This window comes from Mus musculus, chromosome 18, assembly GCF_000001635.26.
Source record: "Mus musculus strain C57BL/6J chromosome 18, GRCm38.p6 C57BL/6J".
In the NCBI taxonomy this organism is placed as follows: Eukaryota; Metazoa; Chordata; class Mammalia; order Rodentia; family Muridae; genus Mus; species Mus musculus.
The window spans coordinates 6,933,549-6,955,000 of NC_000084.6; the positions used below are offsets into that span (position 1 = coordinate 6,933,549).

Sequence of the window (21,452 nt, forward strand, 5' to 3'; positions counted from 1 at the left end):
TAGAAGTTTCCAGTGATAGTAATGAACATATCACCTTCCACGCTTTAACTCTGGAGCTAACTTCTCCACTGAAGTCTTTCAAGTCAAAAGTCAAGATTTCTGTAAAGGTGTTTTTGTCTCCAATCCCTATTCCACCTACACTTTTAGCTCCTATATACATATCACATGGAACAAATTACAGTATGTGATAGCATTTTTCATTTATTGATCATCTATTTTTCAGCCACTGTAGTAGGCATTTTACGTTTTTTACACTTATTTTACTCTGAGTGTGGAGATCGGAGGACAGCTGACTGGAGCTGATTCTTTGTACCACATGGGTTCTGGAGAGCAAAATTTGCTGTCAGGCTTCACAGCAAATGTTCTTTTCTACTGTTCCATCTTGCTGGCTCCTGCATTCTGTGTATCATCTACTGTTTCAATCCCTCAGAGTGCAATGTCTTGCTCATTCCTCATACTCTGTGTGCACAACACCTAAAGACTGAGTCTAAATCTCGCAGTTGTGTGTGGATAGGGTGCAGAGTCAGCACTGCAGTGCGGTTCTGCTGACTCCCAAGCTAAGCTCCTCCCCTGTACAGAACACAACGGTAATGGATAGGGGATCTATATGAACAAAGCTTAAAGATATGGAAGTATGGAAATGTCATGACAATACCCATGACTTGGTATGCTGATAAAAGTTTCTTTTTAAGGCAATTAGAATCCATGAATATGCAAATATGGAAGAGGAATGGTTATTGTATTATTTATGGAAAAAGAATTTAGTACAACCCAGTATTTGAACAGTCTGTGTTGTGTTCTTGTCCTTGGGTCTTAACAGGTGGGTTAGTGGCTTAAAGTGATAGAATTCAAATTTGGTCCAACTATAGCACTCCCAATCCATGAGCCACATGCGAGGCTGTTCCTGTCTCCTGCTCCCTCGCCCTGGCCAGCTTTCAAAGGCAAACAAATCCCATATGATCACTGAAGTCTAGAAATGAACTTTTATTTTAAATCTGTCAAGAACTCTTGACAGACTTTAATTTTATTAAAATACAACTGTAAAATAAGAGTGAGTCTCTTTCTCTTCAATATAAATTACATGTCAGCCGAGCTCTCAGCTGCTGGCTTGGCATTGCTCAAGGTGCTTTTAAGGGTCAGGGGGGCTCTGATTTCCAGATAAAACAACAGTAACACAGAAAAATAATAAAATGATTCTAATTGGAGACATTGCTCAGGATATGCTAATTACCTATTTTTCATGTGTGTATAGGCCAGACTCCAAGCTTTGGTATTTTAAAGAAATTATGTGGAGAGTATCCTGTCATTGGTTTGTGTTCATAATACAGAACAAATTAGCTGATTTCCCCCCCCAAAGGATAGAAAAATGTAAAACATGACAATTTCAAATAAAATACAACCCAAAGTTCACTTATCTAATCACAATATGTTAAAACAAGAACACTTTTATTAAAATATTTAATACCAGAATAACTTATAATAGTATGAGAAAGAGTGAAGTATTCGTTCTTGCTTCTCACTGCCTCATGCACATCTGGGCAGGCTTGTCTTGTAGTGATCCCCACTTGGCTGGCTGCACGAGAAGAACCCAATACTTCATCCATTCATACAGTCAGCACTGACACATCTCACCTAGGGCAACTGCAACTGCCAACAGCACTTGAGAAAACAAAGTAAAAATATACGTACAAAATATTTTCATATCAAATTATCTTCATTACACTAGATAACCCCCACCCCACTATGCTATGATACAGGAGAAAGTGTCCTACGAGGGCCATCAAGGCCGTCATGTCTGCTCAGCAACCAGATTAACTTTGGCATTAAAAGCATTTTGTAAAATAAAGAAAAAAACGTCAGCATGTGCTGTGAAACCAGATGTCATTCACACTTGCAAAAATGCTTTCCAGCCTAAAACAATTAGAAAATACATTACATAACCAGAAAAAAATTCCCCCGATAGCCTAGTCTTTTTTACTTTGCTGTTGAACGTTTGCTCTGTTTTATAGGCCATCTCCAGATTTCCTTTTCTACTGGGCATCTCCACATTCCTCTGGTTTGCAGTCTTCCCAGGCAGGGGAGGATGTTAATGCTTGATGGAAAAGACTTTTCTTTCTTGATAGCGATTGCTCTCACTCTGTGGTAGTGACATTTAGAAACAAGACTTTCTTTCTTTTAATGCAAGACTTCACTTAATTTCTATTTGAATGTCCTATCTGGCAAAAATCAGAGACTAAACAGTCTATGCTACATGAACATATTTTGCTACCCGTACATTTTAAATTTTTAAGAAATCAATTTTTCTGCATGTATATGTATATACACACACAGATTTTTTCTTCGTTGTCTTGTTCTCATTGCAATACAAATTGTCCATCTGAATTGGGATTTGAAATGAACCAAATAAAAAGCTTTTACTCACTCCACATGAAAGCGGCTTCCATCACACAGGAACCCTGAGCTCTAATGCAAACAAGATTATGATTTAAAACTAAACTTTAGGTTTAGCTTTACACAGGAAAAAATTTCAAAGATTTATATAATAAGACTCTTTTTAAAGCTTCAGGGAAAAAAAATCCCAATTAGTTGTAAAGGGCATTGGGATACTTTCCAGCAGTGCTTGGGAAAACAATCCTTGACTGCATTACAATATTAAAGTAGTTTGAAAGCATCTCTTCTTAAGTGTATGCATCATGTGGTCCTGCAGCACCTTTCATTTTGGATGCACTAACTGATATGCAAACAAAACCCACACATAAAATTCTCACCATCACACCGGAAGTTAAGGAAAAGAAAAAAAAAAAAGAAAGAGGAAAGAAAAAGAAAGAGAAAAAGAAAAAGAAAAGGAAAGAAAAAAGAAAGAAAAGATCACCTCATCTGGGCTGAACAGATTTCCAAGTTTGAACATGTGAATGAATGAAATTGTTTCATGGGCTTTCGGCGATTGGCTTCTGTCCTGGACCAGTGGGAATGATGCAGTCTAGCAAGTGTTGGCATTGATGGTTTGAGGCACAGCTCTTCACTGTGCCCACGTTGGGGCTTACCTCAGGGAGCAAGGCACTTACTGTAATGGTAATGCAGATACTTTATGCATAGTTTCAGTAACATAAAAATAAGTTAATATTTTTGATTAAAATGAGTTTTTATAACTTATATGTCTTTTTATAGAAGCAACTGATATATTTACGATAGTTGAACTCAGGAGTTTTAAGGGAGTCCTCTTCACCTCTGCTTTGGCTCTTAGGATGAGGATTTAGGTAAAAACAAACACAAACAAACAAACAACCCACTGACAGCTCAGCACTTCCTGGCCACTCTAGAAGCGCTGCACCAGTGGCAGCTTGACTGTCTTTACTTCTGCTATGTGGGAAGACTTCTGGATGATGCAACTGGTGGTCGTCCCCTGCACTTCATCTTTTCCTTGGGCAAGGTTTGTTAAGGCCATGGCTGCATTGATCTCCTTCCAGTATGTGTCATCTTTGCTTGGTCCCCTTCTGTTAGCAGCACTGCATGTGTGCAAGAAAGAAGAGGAAGGATCAGCGATCAGGCCCACTGTTGTGTGCCCTGGAGACAGTTTACCAGCAAAGCACCAGCGATAAATGAAACTCATTTTGCTCACCTGTCACCCTTAGTAGATCCGATGTCCGGGGTGTCTATAAAGAGAAGCACAAAGTCAGTCACTTGTCTCTTTCTTGGACTTTGTCTTTTAAGATTTTATCTCTCTCTCTCTCTTTCTCTCTCTCAGCTGTAAGTCAGCTGATGTGGGAGCCTGGAACCAAATGCAGGTCCTCTGAAAAAGCAGACACTGCTCTTGAGCACTGAGCCACTCCTCCAGTCCTGTTTAATCTTAGGAATTTCTTCATTATTGCCAAGAATAAAATTTTATCCAGAAACATGGCTGAAATTATTTTTCTTATAGCATCCCGTAAGTTATTAAGGTTACTAAGAAGCCAAGCCTTGGAAGGGCTGTACAGGGAGGCATAGTGACGATACTAGGTCAATGTTCTTGTTCATTCCTCACCTGTCAGCAACCATCAGCACACCACAACACCACACACAGTAGATGTATTGTTCCTCAACTCCAGAACAAAGACTTTCCTAGAAGCTCTTGGGGCTCCCCCAACCTTCATATTCTGCAATTTCCTGAGACTCCAGCCTGTGTGTGTATGTGTGCGGATGAGACTGATAATCTGGATAGTCAATGCATGAGTAACAGGCCTAATGCTAATATTATATGGAGCTCCTGGTCCATCAGAAGAAACCTGTCTTCAGTCTCCAAAACTCCTGGTCCTGCTGTCATGGAAAAGAAGGAGACAGCTGACTTATGCCAGAGATGGGCACATCTGCTCCCTGATCATCAATCAAGTCCAATACCATGAAAATATAATGAAAGATTGAAATGGGTTCTGGGTTTATTCATTCCATTGGTTTAAAGAATATGGCCTGGGAAACACAAAAGTTGATTTATTGGGGATAAAAATGTGTTGGTCAGGAGTGGGAACAGTCAGGGTCTCCCTATAAGCTCAGAAAACTGAATCTAGGTAATGGATACACTGTGGTCACCACAGCCCCCACTAACCATCATCTGCGGTAATAGGAGACAATAAACAATCTACTTAAGGAAGCATCTTAGGACAGAAAGGAAGCAGAAAATGCACACAATGTATTCAAAGTCCTCCTCTTCCTATGACCTCTGCAAAACTGTCCTTTCTTGGTCTCAGTCTTTCCCTTTGCTTTGTCCTCTTCCTATTCAGTATTTCTCTAGGGCCTTCTCCATTATCTCTGATGTGCCCAAGGTCTGCCACGCAGTGCAGTTTAATTCCCAATGAAGAGCTCTAAGAGTCAGAGCCCAGGAAAGCTCAGAGGAAGGAACAGGTTACAATGTAGTCTAACATGAACAATACTTCACAGGATGAAGAAGAGAGCCACAAGAAAATAACTGCATGGCTGTGAACGGAGGCCAGATTCAAGGTCCTCTGCAGACAGGGAATCCAGAAGCCTCCTAACAGGGAAGGTCTCTGTATGGGGATAGAGTGCTCTGAGCTACTTACAACCGGAGGGATCAGCAAACTTGAAAAAAAAAAAAAGCAGAAAATCAAAAGTGAAGGCACTTCAAGGCCTATATGAAGAATACATGAGATGATCTGCCATTCCGGGCTCATGTTAGCCCTCAGTCTTTTTCCCCTGAGCATTCAAGGAGCATGTAATACAGCTAGGGAGAAATGCTTGGGTCTGGAGCGCCATCAGCCTGGAATCTTCTGACTGGACCATCAGAGCCGCATCCTGCTGTGTTGGATAATTTGGGGTTGAAAGTCATTCATGTATGTTGCAAAAATATTTAAAAAGATGAACCAGTACATTCCTGCACTTGTGCCTCTGTCCAGGTAGCCTGGTGGGCCATGCTCTAGTGGGCAATGACCCATTCATCTTTTTAAATATTTCCTGCAACAGGTGGTGCCTCACGGGTGTCTAGATTGGGCAGATCTACCACTACACTACCTTCTTCCCCATCTATGAGACCCCTTAGAACTTGTGGTTTCTCCAGGCCACTTGCTTCTGCTCCAATTTCCTTCCACCTCCTCCTCCACCATCCTCTCTCTCTCTCTCTCCCACTCCTCCTCTCTCCCCACTTTCAGCTCCACCTTCCCTGTATCTGCCCAATCACAGGCTCTTGCATTTATTTTACAAATTACAGTGGGAAGAAGGTTTATAGGAAAACACCTGAGTGTTGAATCATTCTTTGTTCTCAACCCCTCCTAGGAGAATAAAATTAGCATCAAATAGCAAATAGCCTCAGAACTATCCACAATATACTTAACTGGAGTAAACCAGCAATAATTTTTGGCCCACAGAACTCCAATAATACTGATTTATCGATGATTCTTTTAAGAGTTGAGTGTTGCGTTATAACATTTTTAAAAAATCACATTTATTTACTAATGGGGCATATGTATAGCATTGAGAACAGAAATTTATTTTTTTTCTACCACTCAAATCCCATAATCTAAGTCAACTTGTCAGTGAAGATGGCATGTGCCTTTAGCCACTGAGTCATCTCAGCATCACCATTCCAAGGTTTTCAGTGATGGTAACTCTGTACAGGGTCCCATGTCTCTTTGGTGTCCACGGAGTCTCCCCTGTTATCTATTTTCACTCAGTAGTGACAGGTACAAGATGCTACCAGAACCAGAGAACAAGTCAAGCCTTTCAGAGGGTAGGTCAGCAACACTGGAAATTTTACAGAGAGGAGGGAGGGAGAGAGGAGACAGAAGAGGCAGAGACAGAGGCAAAGAGACAGAAACAGAAAGTCAATATTTTGGCTTTTGGTCAACTTTTCCCACAGCTGTTGCCAAAAGTGAAACAATAGGTTAGGGGATATTCAGTTAATAAAAAGATCTGTCAAAAGCGGACTAAGATCCATGAAGTACAAACATTAGGGAAATAAGAAAACTCAACTTAGAAAAGACTACATTCTGATGCTCAGGTTCATAGCCGAACCATTTGCAGCAGCTGAAGGTAAGGGACTATGGTTTCCTACATGACAAGTCAGCTGAGTGGTGGCTGCGGACAAACAGGAAGCTTGCAGCTGTCAGGAATGTAATGTGATGCAAAATCCTGAAGATGCAGAGTCTTCAAGACGAGCATCTGTTCTGCAGCCCCAGAGTGGCTGATGCTGATGGCACCGACAATGGCTGGCTCCTTAAAGTGCAGCCGCTGAGAACAGAGATGCTTGTAACAGGCTGTGAAATTCTGAAATTCTGCTTAGAGATGAACGTGCCTATGAAAATATCTCTGATGTGTAAAAACCCATTCATACCCTTGTTTGGGCATTCTAATTAGTTCCAGAACCCCTCTCCCCATCTCTGTCTCTGTCTGTCTGTCTGTCTGTCTCTCTCTGTATAAAATGAGTCTGTATACACACTCACATTTGTGGGTGTGAATGTGTGCTCATGATGCAGAGAGGGAAGTCAGAGTGTGACCTCTGACCTCTGACCGCCATGACTGAAGCAAACCAGCTTCTTCACTGTCCTGTACACCTGGTTCCAGGGTTTCTCCCAGTTCCAAGGTTTCTTCTGTCTCTGCCTCCTACAACCCTGTGGGAGCACTAGTATTACAGATGCTCCCATTATGTGCCTGGCTTTTACATGAGTCCTGAGGATTGGAACTTGGGTTCTGAACTTGCATGACAGTGCTTTTATCCAACAAGCCTCCTTGCTAGCCCCTACTTAGACAAATCCTAGAACCAGGTCTGAGGTACACGTCCCAAGGCTGAACTTTACACTTTATTTTAAGGGTTGTGGATACATTTGGTGTTGTAAAGTAGGACTGGGTCTGAAGACCGAGACAGAGCTGCATAAACTGCAATAGCTGGGAAACAGCTTGTGTTCCTATCAAGGCTAAAACTGTCCCAAGGTGCACTCTTGAGGATTTCAGAACAGGTGCAGAAGCTGACTGTCATATCTGGAATCTTTTCTGCATCTATGGTGGTTTGAGTGGCTATTATTATTGGTGGTTTTCCAGTGTGACTAGGATATTGCAATGTGGACCATGCCTGAGGTGTGGTGAATCTAGTTTCCATGTGAACCACAAAAGGAAGTTCATAAACAACCTTCCCTTTCTTGGAAATATTTGTGTATTTTCTGGACAGCAAGTGCTCTAAAGATCTGCTAGTTTGTGGACTTCTGTTCACTGTGTTGAGATGGAGTCTGGGGAGATGTCCCAGACATTTTAGAGACCAATACAACCTGAGGAATGCCCAGCAAGTTTGCGATTCATGGCTCACACTAAATGCTGCTACTAAAGGCTACAATTTTTCCCTATTGTTTTTTTGTCAAAGCAAGCACTTGCTCCTCTTTTCTGGCTATCGTAGTTGCCTTGCAGTACATAGTCAGTGTTCAAGGAGTCACTGGTGGTCATGATGTGTAGGTAACTTCTGTTCACCCCGTTACAGCTGGTAGGAGTACAGACAGGAGAAGGAAGAGGAGATGCAGAATATGTACAGCTGAGAGTGAAGAGAAAGCAGGCCTGTGCTACAGTGGTGCCGTAAGGCTCCTTGGTGGAGTTTATTAGCATATACAGAGCCGGGTCTGACATTTGCTCAGCAGTATCTCATTCTGCAAGTAGCTTGGCTTAGCCTCCCCGATGTCTGGGCTAAAATGCCTTTTTTGATTCTAAGGTTCCAAAAATCAGCTATGCTGTCAATTACCATAAAAGCAACTGGTTGGCAGGAGCTGCTACTGAGCCAGCCAAAAGAGCCTGTTTCAAGACCAAAAAAAGAAAAGGAAAGAAGAAAGATGTGGGCAGTTAGGAAAATCTTGGATGCTGTAAAACTCAAAGCATGTTGAAACTTAAAGAAGGGCTATTCTCAATTTGGACGAGTGTTTCCTTAGAAAGTTAAGCAGAGAAACAATCCTATGGAAATGTCAGTTGTGCAGCAACTTGTCTCAACGTGGGGCTCAGTAGAATGAGAGAGAAACACTGAAGTTGTTCTGTCCAGAGGAAAACAAAACAGGCCATTGGACTACTTGGGTGGGGAGAGAAAGCCATAGCTTGTGCTTGCTCTAAGGGGATAGGCCACCTCGCCTATCACACAGCCTCATGTCCTCACAGGGAAATTAAAACCTTGGAGCTTATGTCCATTCTCCCAAGAAAGCCACAAATCCCCACGCCTGCTTACCAGGCTTCCACCAAGGTGGTCGGTTTGGCAGCCATGGCTGGTGAGAGCAGTTGAGACACAGGGCACCAGGCACAGCTTTCTATTCTTACAGGAATAGAAAGACTGAAGAAAAGAAGACCCAGCAAACATGGAGGACAGAAACCTTCTGTGAAGAAATAAACACTGATTGCTCCAAAGCAGTAGGACCTTAAAGAAGGCAGTGGCCACCATCCATGTGTCTCATCCCACTGTGACCCTTACAATGTTTATTTCCCCACCTCAGGGTACCTGGCTGCCCCTCTGCCCACATAGATGCTTCTATGATGGCTTTACTTTTTTCTCCTTTAAAATAAAAGCTATTGGGCCAGCAACATGGCTCAGTGGGTAAAGTGATTGCCACCAAGCCTGACAGTCTGAGTTAGAATCCAGAAGAACACAAACTGGAATGGCGTATCCTTTGATCTCCACACTCACACCATAGCGTTCATGCTCCCTACCGCCACCCAACACACACATAAATAAGTGTAATTAAAGAAAATGAAAGAGCTTTTCTTATTTTTCCCTAACAGGAAAGTAATGCAATAGGGAACAATTATGCCATGGTGTTCATTAATCCCTGAATGAAGGTTCTGCATTATCACACTATACAATCAGCACATGTGAACACTAGCATGAAAGGGATGCTCTAGCTGCAGATCAAATCATGACATTTCCCTGTTGTAAACTGATATTTTCCAGACTAGGTCTACTGATGATTCTATTCTGGGTTATTCCTAGAGAAGTAAATAAATATATATATTTATTTATGTATGTATAAATAAATATATAAAAGTGTAAATAAAAATGTATTAAAAATTTTTACTCTTTCTGCTAATAGGTTGAATCTGGTGGTACTTTTATTCCATTTGTTGTAGACAAAAATACATGAATTCAACACTCACAAATCAAAAAAAGACAGTAATAAAAGTTCACTGTGTAAAACCTGGGAAATGGTATGCAATATACTAAGATAGGGCATTCAGGCCTAAGAGTGACATTTGCGCACTGGTTAGTTTTGTCAACTCAACAGAAACTAGAGTCATCTGGGAAGTGGGACCTTGTCTGGAGAGTTGAGTGCACCAGTTGGCCTGTGGATATGTATGCCCCAAATTTGTTTTTTTAGTTAATGACTGTTGTGGGAGTGTCCAGCCCACTGTGAGTGGCACTACCCTTACTTAGGCAATCCCGGGGTGTATGGGAAGCTAGTTGAGCAAGCCGTGCACCCAGGGTAGAAACCAGCATTCTTTCATGGTCTCTATTTCAGTTCCTGCTTCCAGGTTCCTGCCTTGCCTTGATTTCCTACTTTGTCTTCTCTTGGTGATGGACTATATAATCTGTAAGGGGAAATAAACCTTTTCTTCCCCAGATTACTTTTGGTAATGATGTTTATCACAGCAACCAAAACCAAATGAGAACAAGAGAGATGGCTCTCTATCCGTATTCATCCATTTTAAACAGGATATTCAGTACATGCATTTTAAAAGTATTTTTTCTGTGTATATCTGTATTTTTCTTGCATGTACATTTGTGTACTATGTGTGTGTTGGTTTCTGAAGAGGTCAGAAGAGAGCCTCAGATCCTCTGACTGGATTTACAGGCAGCTGTTGTGCTATGATGTAGGTGCTGGGAATCAAACCTAGGTCCTCTGGAAGACTGACCAGTGCTCTTAACCATCTCTCCAGCTTCATCACTGCATGTATTGGAGAACTCTTCCTTACCAAAATTCTACACGTCATATACAGACACATAAACACACAGAGACACACACACACACACACACGGAGACACACACATAAACAGAAAGACAGACAGACAGACAGACAGACAAACCATTCAACTCTTTTTCTTTTTTCTAGAGTTGTAGACCAGGGACACGAGGACACTAACAAAGGCTTTCTTTCTCTCCCTGTGGTTTGATCTGTGATCAAGGCATTTCTCCAAGTCTCAGAAAAGGAAACATAAACAAGCCCCCACAGCACCCCAAGGCTTTAATTAGATCGATGTTTTAAGAGCTATGCTCGCTCTGTGATCACTGTACTCTAGCTTGGAAGGAATTGCTGCTACATCACTACAGGCCAGCCACTGTCTCATGACTTTTAAAAGAAATTGTGGTTATCTCCTAGGGACAGCTAGAGTTTCTGCAGAGTTGAAGTAAATCATTTAAAATGACTTCTGACCAAAAGGGAAGTGAAAGAAGGAGAACCCCAACGATGTAATTAATGCCCATACCTAGAGGACTAAACTGCTTCTGAGAGTCCCTCCTGAGCGAGCTTCCCTGTAAACCTTGAATTCAGGAGTGATACTGAGTCACTAGCTGGTCTATTGCTTCTGTACGAGTCATGAGGTGTCTGTTTGGTGAGCCAGCAGTGGGGTGGAGCCCATTGGAAACCTACTTACGGAGAATTAGAAAATGAAACCAATCTCATATCCATGGATAGATCTACAGTCTTTCCCCTCCTTTGCAATATTCTAGCTAAATTATTCATCTCAGGGCCACTATTAGGTGGCTTCCAAAATCATTTAAGAGTCGGAGGAAAAATCTTTCCAAAAATTGAGCCAGTATTTCCCATAGCATGGCTTCCACATCTGGCCCAACATTCTTTTCCTTCCTGCTACCTCTCATGTGGGCTGGCTCCAGCCAAGGCTAATGATGCCCAGATGTCCTGGATCTGTAGGATCCCCACCTCAGCTGCCTTCTTGTCAGTACACAATCCTCTTTGGGTCATGTCAGAATATAAAATATAGAAGCCACACCCATTACTGTGGGACCAGTGGTGAAGAATTCTTTATCTAGAGACAGTGACATTTCAAAACTTCCAGGGTCTACAGTGTTGCCATTCACAGGAACCCACAGCATCTTTCTCTTTGTGGAAGCACCAGTGCCATCATTTCCCTGTAAATGTGCTGTGTGGCCCCTTACTCACTGGGAAACACTGGCCTTAATGGATTTTTTTCCTATTGGGCAGAGCGCATGGGATTCTGCTGGTAAGTCTTCGCTCACTCCTGTGTGCTTCTGCGCTGGTGAGATGTACAGCTACTCTGGTTCTGTTCATTCCTGGTTGTCTTTGTTCTTCCATGATGTATAGCCATTGCACTCTCATGGATCGGACTGGTGGATTGAACATGCAGGGAATGGGATTTGTAACTTCAAAGTAGCTTCTTAAAATAAACAGTATCATCCAATGATAAAATTTTGGTTCGCTCTCAGTCTTTTCCACTAACCATTTGGAATGTTCTTGATGTGAAGTTATTCTGCATAGTCTCCTCTTCCAAGATTGCTCCACCCTTTCTAAGCTAAAAGCTTCCAGTCTGAAACTTTGCTTTGAAGACCAGAGTGCAGCTTGTGGGAGGGAGGAGCTGGGAGGTGACCAGGCAGAGGGTCTGAGATGATGAGATGATGAATACTCACTTTCCCTGGCTTCTTGTATTAGCGATGAAGGTGATCTAAAGGAGGTCACAGTGACACCGGGTAACACAGAGGCAGAGTCTGGACTCACCTGATAGCACAGCCCTGCTCTCTTCTTGCTGTCTGAGGGGTTGCCAGTTGTGTGACTTTCTGCATCTCTACTTCCTCATTTAGAATTTGTGGGGTGGTTATAAAAACTACATGACAAAATTTTGTAAAACATCAAAAGAGAATCTGAACACACACAGCACAGGATCCTTGTGAGAAAAAATACTAACTTCCTATCTCACTTTATTTTTTTTTTTTACATCTTTAAAGTGGGGTTGTATGCAGACACTGAGAAAAGCAGTACTGTTTATAGATTAATATGAAAATCACTGTGTAAGGAGAGAATATTTAACTCTAGGCAAAGCCCACCAACTCAGATTAATGAACTAAGTGTGTGGAATCTATCATCTTCAAAGACAAAGATGGCGTTGTTGTTGCTCTTGTGTGCCAGAACACCACAGCACGCCAGGACAACGAGCCCTGGAGCCACATTAAAGAGCTGCTGACCTTGAGTGTTTGATGGGTTTTGTTACTTCATTTTCTCAAAGGGAATTTTGGAGATGCTACCCAAAATGCTTCATGCATGAAAGCCAGGTTTCCAGCCAAGTCTCAGAAAACGATTGCCTAGCTCTGCATGAATTGCTTCTGTGTGACTCCATGTTGCAGGAACACTCAAGGTCTACAAAAGCATCCACTCTGCATACGAATTGAGCAACCAGTTCTGAAACTGTCATGTTCTTAATTTTGTTCCCTCATATTTGCAATGGTCTCCTGTGTTCTTCAACAGCACTGTTCTCTATAAGAGCAAGCTTATACCTGCCCACTGCAAAACCAGAAGGATAATGTTGGTTAACAAATACACAGCTGAATAAAATTAGGTTACAAACTTCTAATATGGCTTTCTTTAGCAAAATATAAGCCTTTTAAATGGAAAAATATTCACTTGTAATAATCTGGTAATGGGCTGGAACTTCTGGCTCCCTCCATGCATTTTCAAACTCTTCAGTATCTCTGATAAACCATCAAAAAGTATTTTTCCTCTGATATATGAACTGCAGTGTATTTCTGAGTTGGCTCACACTGTTGCCAGGGTGTTCAAATTCCACACATCTCCGTCTCCAGAAACGATACTTCAGACTACAGAACCTTGGGGTTAAATCTGTCTGACTGCATTAACACCAGAAATGACACAATAAAAAGATGACATGCACAATCATCTTGGCTCTTTCAGGAAAATAGCAATTGACAGTTGCTCTATATTTACAGTTTAACTGCTATATTTATTACAAAAGAAAAAAACCATGTTGTAGACACAAGATGGACTCTATCAGCAGCCTTCCTACATTCCAAATGCACTGCAACACTCTTGATCAACTTGAACCTTAAAAATGAAGTTATCCTAGATGTGCTCTGTGTTCTAGCATTTGGACACACACACATACACACACATACACACACACACACACACACACACACACACACAATTCCAAACACTGTGTAAAACTTAAACAGGAATGAAGGTATATTTGAAATGAAACATGGACGGCTAGCTCCGAGAGTAAAAGCACTTGCCATACAAACACGAAGATCTGAATCGGAATTCTCACGTAAAGATGGGCCCAGCAGCACGCGTCTGTAATCCCAGCTCCCGTAAGGCTAGATGGGAGGTTTGGAGACAGGAGAGTTCCCAGAAGCTCGAGGGACAACACAGAAAAGCTGTCTTTAGGCAGAAGGTGAGGACTGACCCCTGGGGTTGTCTCTGGCCATTTGTTTACATGTGCTATGTAGATATCCTTCCCCAGATTGCTTCCAAAGCATTGAAGGGTGAAAGGGAAAAGAAGCCATGTATAAAGGTGAGGTGCCTGCCTGGTCCTTGTGTGGTAGCTGTGGCTAGAGGACAGACAGCCTCTACAGGGCCTGTGAGGCCCATTTTGACCAAAAGAACACTGGTAAATCCTTTCTACCATGAGTCTGTTTTACCAGAGGTATCCATTCTACATTTTGCCCAGAGGTGTACATTCCAAGCTACGAAGAAACAAAAGCCCCCCAAAAGAAGAGATGAGCCATCTTCATCTCATTTGAGAGCTGCCCTTGCTTGCCTATGGGATGAGCCACACCTGCACACCTAGGGCAGATGTCTCCCTCTGGGACTGGGTTCTGGCTAAAGCAGTCATACCTAGAGGCTTGGTGACAGATGCCGCAGCAATATTTGACTGTGTTCCTTCATACTAATTTATAACACAAAGACTGTATCGTACTCCCAAAACATACAATTGTTATGTTTTTGTTTGCCAGTTACAAAATAAAAATGAATTTTAACTAAAATATATACTGCTTTCTAAATGTACAATTATCACATAGTATCCTGTAAGTATGTGCAATCTTTATGTTTTAAATTGATTAAAAGTGAATTTGGATAAAAATTACATCATCTACTGAATTCCAGTGGCACACAGAGCTCACTTCTCTATTTCCATCTACATTTGGAATCCAGGGAATTTCTAGGAAAAAAATGTAGGAAGTAAATTGCTTTAACCTAAAAAGCTCATCTTGAAGAGGCAAAACCATTGTTTTAGAGGTTATTACATTTATTTTTTGTTATTACATTTATTTTTTTGTTTAATTTGTGTGTGTGTGTGTGTGTGTGTGTGTGTGTGTGCTTACATGCACACAAGTGGAGGCCAGAGGACTACTGTAGCAGACAATTCCTGCCTTCCACCATACGTATGCAGGGGATTAAAGTCAGGTCATCAGGCTTGGAGGCAAACACCTTTCCTCACTGATCCATCTTGCTGGCTCAGATTATATGTTTTATAGGTAACAAACCATATTCTTTGCAATAATTTAGGTAATGCAGAAGATTTGAACTGGGATTACAGGAAAAAATGATCAGACTCACTAAGCAGGTGATATCAGGTGGGTTGCTCACACATGGTGCCTGAGTTTCTTACCTGTAAAATAGGGTGACAGTAACATCTCACTCTTAAGATTGCCTGGAAGACAAGGTATGAAGTGCAGGATGCCAGAGCAGATGTGGTGGAGTTAGGGCCATGGTGTTATGATTCCTGTCATTGTGAGCTACACTGTAGCTACTTTTCAGAAGCATGGGGCTGTCCCACATCCATTAAGGTGTCCAGACTGCCTCTGAGTCTCTTCTGCCATTCTTTAGGACTCTAGTCTATTTTGGGGGGAATTTTGTAAAGAAGAGCATGCAACTCCAGTGGCTGGGGGATCGGTAGGCGTTGTCTCCAAAGGGCAGATCCCTGGGTCCTGGGTCTGGAACTGATGGTTCTGACTTGGAAGAAACATCTCAGGAGTTCTGACACAAGGCAGAGGCTGGCCCAGTGTGACACTAGTGCCGGGAAGCACACTACTTTAAGTTAAACAACACAGGAATATCTGGCCTTCACTCAAGCACGGCAGCACAAGGCAGCACTTTCTTTGATATTGTAAAAATCACTATTGGGTTCCCAGAATTTTGACAAACATCAACTAGTCCATGGCTGAGCACAGCACACTGTGCTCTTGATTTTACTTTCATGTGAGTTTCTACTATAGCAGTTCTGTGCAGTTGTTGATGGTTCTGTAAGGTTGTTTTAGGAGAGGGAAAGGACACCTTTCCCACTTGCCTTTGCTTAGACATAGGCAGAATGGAAACAGGGAAAATACTCCCTCAGAGGTAAGCGGTCCACTCCAGTTGTATAACTCTGCTCTATTATTATAATTTTCTTATGGCATGACATCTTAAACAGGGAGTTATTAGTAATAGAAACTTCAGAACCAAAGAATTCAAGCTATCATTAGCCTACAGCATACTTAATCAACAGGTTTCTTTTTTACTGACACAAAGAAAAAGCTCAGTAAACAGGTTTCTTTTTTTCTTTTTTCTTTCTTTCCTTTTCTTTTTTCTTTCCTTTTCTCTTTTATTTTTCTTTCTTTCTTTTTACTATTTTTTAAATTTTATGTTTGTATTTTTTATTTGTGTGTGAGGTATATGCAATATTCCACATGTGTGTACACATGTCCACAAGTGTATATGGATAATCTATTACTCTTGAGAACCCCTGGAGATAAACAAGTGACCAGCAAACCTCCCAGATCCTCCTGTCTCCGTAACACTGTAATTACAGACATACTCATTAACATGTGGCTTTTTAATGGGAGACTTGGAGATTCAAACTCAGGTTCTTGTGTTTGTGCAGCAAGCACCACTGAGCCATCTCCCCGTCTCCAAACAGGGTCATTTTTAATCTGTTATTTCTATGGCATCCCTGAGAGGTAGCTGGTCTCTTAAGAGGGGAGATCAAGAGACTTTCAATATCTACACTGCTGACCTCTCATAAAGGGGGCACTGGGAAAGTCATTTGACCCTCATTGGAGATGCAAGCTATTCCTCTCCATCTCTCCCTTCCAGCTATATGTAACTCCACCCCAGCTGAATATGATCTTGTGGCCTTGGGATGTGTCAGAAATAGAGAGGGCAGAAGATCAAGGGAAGGGGGAACTACAGGGAAGTCATCATCCACAGTAGGGTGAGCATTTTTGGAGATACAGTTGCTTTTGAGGTCATCTGACTCCCCTTAGCTCTTGTGACCCCTGTTAGCTCATTGCTCACTTGGTTAGACTATGGTGAAACTATTACTTTGGTTTGTTGGTGTGTTGGGTGAGTGGACCTCTGTTCTCATCTTCCCTAGGGGAAGTTCATGCAGCACCCTGAAGTCAACTTGGCAGCTGTCAAGCCTAAAGCTATGGGCATGGGACAGAGGGACCGAGACACTAAATGTGGCTATGACGGTGGATTGAGTGGTTCCCACACAGGCTGCCGTTCACTTCTGAATATGAACAAGCTATTATCGTCTGGAACCAAAGGACTAGCACTGTGGTTTGAATGACTCCTCAAGTTCCTACTATGGAAGCCTAACTGCTAAAGCAGCACTGCTGGGAAGTGGGAACTTCTGAGATGTGATTAGGTCTCAAGAGCTCTGTCCTCACAGATGGGTCAGTGTGTTAGTCACTGTCCATGTGGGATTCTGCAGAAAACATGTGTTTATCTCTTTATTTTGCTCCCTGACATTCTCTGGCACCTCCTGGATTCTGCCATGGGATGGCGCAGCAAGGCAACCCTCACTAGATGCCAGTGCCTGGATACTGAACGTTCCAGCTTTTGGCAATAAAAAAATGCACTTATTTTCTTTGCAGTCTGTGACTAAATTGTTGAGAATGAATCTAGCAAAGTCCCCATTAGAGATTCTAGAGACAGAGACTGAGATTTGAGAGTGCCTCATGGAAGGTTGGTCCAAAGATAGATGAGTTCATTCCTCCACCAGAGCAAGTGGAGCCATCCTGTGCTCACAGCATCTCTACCAGAAATCAGATGCAAACCTAATTCATCAGGGCTTCTGTGATGGTTATGCTTGGTTGTCAATTTGGCTACATTGGGAATTAAATTTAAAACCCAAAATGAAGACATACAAATACTAAGAATTTTTTGCTTGGTTTGAAGTGGGAAAATTTATTTCTCATGTGGATCTTTGAGGTAGGAAGACACATCTTTAATCCATATTTTTGAAGTGGGAAGATACATCTTTAATTCAGATCTTTAGAGGTGGGAAGACTCACTCCAATCTGGATCACACCTTCTGTTAGAAGTTTATATAAAGACATAGAAGGAGGAAGATTTTGCTCTTTGCCTGCTTGCTCTACCCCCACCCCTAGCAAGTCTATCCCTTCACTGGCTTTAGAGCCTATTTCTTCAGGATCCCATTATATACTGAAGACTAATAGAGATATTCAGTCTTGTGGACTGAGGAACTACTGGATTCTTGGACCTTCCACTCACAGGTAGCCATTGTTGGATTAGGTAGACCACAATCTGTAAGTCATTCTAAAATCCCCTTCCTACATATAAATAAATTCCCATTGTATAAGTTCTATTATTCTAAAAACATCTGACTAATACATCTCCATACAACAACTCCAACAATCTAATTCATGAGGGCATTTCTGTGTTGGTACAAGACATTACAAAATAACACATAGCTGTGATAGCATGCACATGGCCTATGAAATTTCAAGCCAGAAAAAAATCCCAACAATGGAGAGGGGAGGTTGGCATGAAATTCCAGACCTAGCTGTAGAGCTATTGATAGCTTCTGGGAGAGGAAGAGTCAATTTTTTTAAGGGTGTGTGCTAATTTTCTTGGTAGGTCAGATATGCTTCAGTGGATGGCTCACAGTCAAGAGTGTATGGGCAGAATAAATTAGAATTGATGGAGAGAGACAGAGACAGAGACACAAAGAGAGTCAGAAATGTTATATTTTCAGGACAAATCAGATCTACCCACTCAGACATTTGGGGTCTGGTGGTAGAATATATTCTAGATAAACTGGAGTGGTTTGAAAATCAAATTTCATGATCTCAAATCCCTGCATTCTCCTAAGACATCTAGAAGAACTAGTGATTGTGCAATGTGAAACCAATAGCAGCCACTTTCTTAAATCAAGCATTACAGAAATGAGCCTGGCTCTCCCACACAGGAGTAAACAGACAACATACTTTTATTATAGATTTACAAGCAAATGTCCTTGTGCTTGTGTGTACTAGCCAGGAAAGTCAGACATTCTTTGCAAGATTCCAAAGCTTTTAAGGCATATGCCCTTTCCTAGTAGAATATGGTTATATAACTCATGTGTCCATCAGTTGGAGGATGAAGGCAAGGGTTGTCTGTACAGATCAGTAAGAATTCAAGGATTGAATAGTTTGGAAGAAACCAAGAACTATAAGAATCCCTAAACCTAGAAGCACTCACCACTGCTCATAATGGTCTCTGTTAGTTTAAATGCCTGTCAAATTAAATGCACCCCTAGTTGTCATCCTGCAGGAGTGTGCCACTGTGCTGCAAAGTGTTTGCACATGGGCTCAGCAGGGTCCACTGGAGCTGAAGGTATCTACCAAACACAGGAGAAAGGCTCATTCCCAGACCACTCACAGTAGGAGTCCCACACAAGGCATTTAAAAAAATACCACAGATGTGAGCCCCAGGGCATCTCTTCAGCACATCTACTCAGTGTCAGCCTAAGACAAGAGTAGGAGCAGGAGAGAGAAGGTGGACAGTGAGTCTTTTCTGGGGAAAACATGTTCTCATCTTTGCCAAGCCTTAGGTAACTAGATACCTCATTCAGATGATTTACAGTGCATTTTCTGAGGTCTATAAAAGTCATCTTAGAAGACACAGATTAGTACACAACTTGGTTGGGAAGACTCATAAAACATAAAAGAGGACAGGAAGATCTTAACAGGCGTTTCTATGGGGCCAATGTTGAAAGCATTGACCAATGAGTTACAGTTGTTATTGTTCTCCTGTGGTCCATGGTTTCACAGTCCACAGGTCCAGTCAACCTCACTCTCCCAAAATTAGAAAATTCCAGAAATAAACACTAGTAGGTCAGAGTATATAATGTTCTGAACAATATGTGATCTTACCGAATTTCACCTGAGGGGGGACAGTTCCCATTTGTAGGATATTTGTATTTTTTCTACCTGCCACAGACACACAGTGGTATCAGATTACCCAGGAACACAGTGGTGTGGTCCAGGACCCTTTATTTGACATTATAATGTAGTGCAAGAGCACTAACACCAAGGATTTGGATATGCCATGTAGAGAAACAGCCAAGCTGGCTTCCAGAGAAAAGGGGAAAGTGGGGGATGGAGATGGTCACTGAGAAGAGTGCTCCTGGAGAAAGCTTGTGCCTTCTGGCCTCAGACCTCACAGGAAAAGAAGCTGGACATAGCTGCACACACACAACTGTGACCACAGCACTGTAGAGGGCAGGAAAGAGAGTCCCCAGGACTCTGCCAGCCTTGCTCCAAGTTCTGTGTGATACTCTGTCTCAAAGAAATAAGGTTAGAGGAGGGCATGCCCCTGTACAGGTGCACACTTGAGCACACACACAAACACCACATACAAATATACTACAAAAGTACACATAGACACACACAAAAATTTAACGGCTAAGTATTTTTTAATTAGGTATTTTCTTCATTTACATTTCAAATGCTATCCCAAAAGTCCCCCATAACCCCTCCCCCTACTCCCCTACCCACCCACTCCCACTTCTTGGCCCTGGCATTCCTCTGTACTGGGGCATACAAAGTTTGCAAAACCAAGGGGTCTCTCTTCCCTATGATGGCCAACTAGGCCATCTTCTGCTACATATGCAGCTAGAGACACGAGCTCCGGGGGTACTGGTTAGATCATATTGTTGTTCCACCTATAGGGTTGCAGACCCCTTCAGCTCCTTGGGTGCTTTCTCTAGCTCCTCCATTGGGGGCCCTGTGTTCTATCCAATAGCTGACTGTGAGCATCCACTTCTGTCTTTGCCAGGCACTGGCATAGCCTCACAAAAAACAGCTATCTCAGGGTCCTTAAGTAATTTTAAGGTGAAATGATGTTTTATCACTGTATCGTTATATTATTTGATTTTATTATTAGTTATTCTATTAATCTCTTACTGTGCAATTAGAAATTAAGCTTTATCATTGCTATATCTGTATATACTGTATATGTGTCTATGTGTATATTATATTTGGCCTATATACATATATATAGCTATGCTTTCAGCTACCTAGGGTCTCAGAATATTACTGTCCTTAAGAACAGGGAGCTACAGGTTAGAATTGATTGAAGAAATACCCAAGTGGAAACTCTGCTAAGACCCAGATTTCTAAAGGCAATTACTAGTGAGATCCAAGGCTCTGCTTGGCTTATCTCAAACGGGACAACCTTTTACCTATAGTAACTGCAAATGCATAGGCCTGTGCATTCACAGGACTTTACTCCTGAAACAGTGAGGAACACCAAAAAGGAGGACAGAGAGGCTAGGAAGCCACTCCAGTGCTGCTGCTTATCGGCTGGCCTGTGAGTTAGGTGGTTTAGTCATTCTAGTCTCACTTTTTAAAATATGCACAAAGAGTGTAAGAATCTGAAATGACCTCTGTAAGCTGCTAAGCAACCAATAATGATAAAAGACAATTCTACAGTTGCCTTTGTTAGTTTTTGTAGCAAGAGTTGAAAACAGTTGAAGGCTTACTTGAAATGGATCAGATAATGAGAAACACAACAGTTCTTCATAGTTTGTGTTTGAATTGTCTAAGCCATGTTATGTCTAGGCAGCTCCAGTGTGGAAAATTCTCAAAAAGGCACGATGCATAATTATGGGAGCTTCAGTTTTGCAACAGCCTAGAGAAGGTTGCTTCAGTTGGTGAACAGTCACAATACACAGTGCATTAGGAAGGGATTTT

General features: G+C 41.9%; 1 protein-coding gene across 1 annotated transcript in view; it reads right to left on the reverse strand.

Moving 5' to 3' along the window:
* Positions 1–1,417: 1,417 nt before the first annotated feature.
* Positions 1,418–21,452, reverse strand: part of Mkx (mohawk homeobox) — a 69,814-nt gene continuing 49,779 nt past the window's right edge. The window contains exons 6-7 of the mRNA NM_177595.4: positions 3,620–3,653; positions 1,418–3,506 (exon numbers count right to left, since the gene is read on the reverse strand). Coding sequence (NP_808263.2) covers positions 3,317–3,506; positions 3,620–3,653 — 224 coding nt within the window. The 3' untranslated portion in view covers positions 1,418–3,316. The remainder of the gene's footprint in view (positions 3,507–3,619; positions 3,654–21,452) is intronic.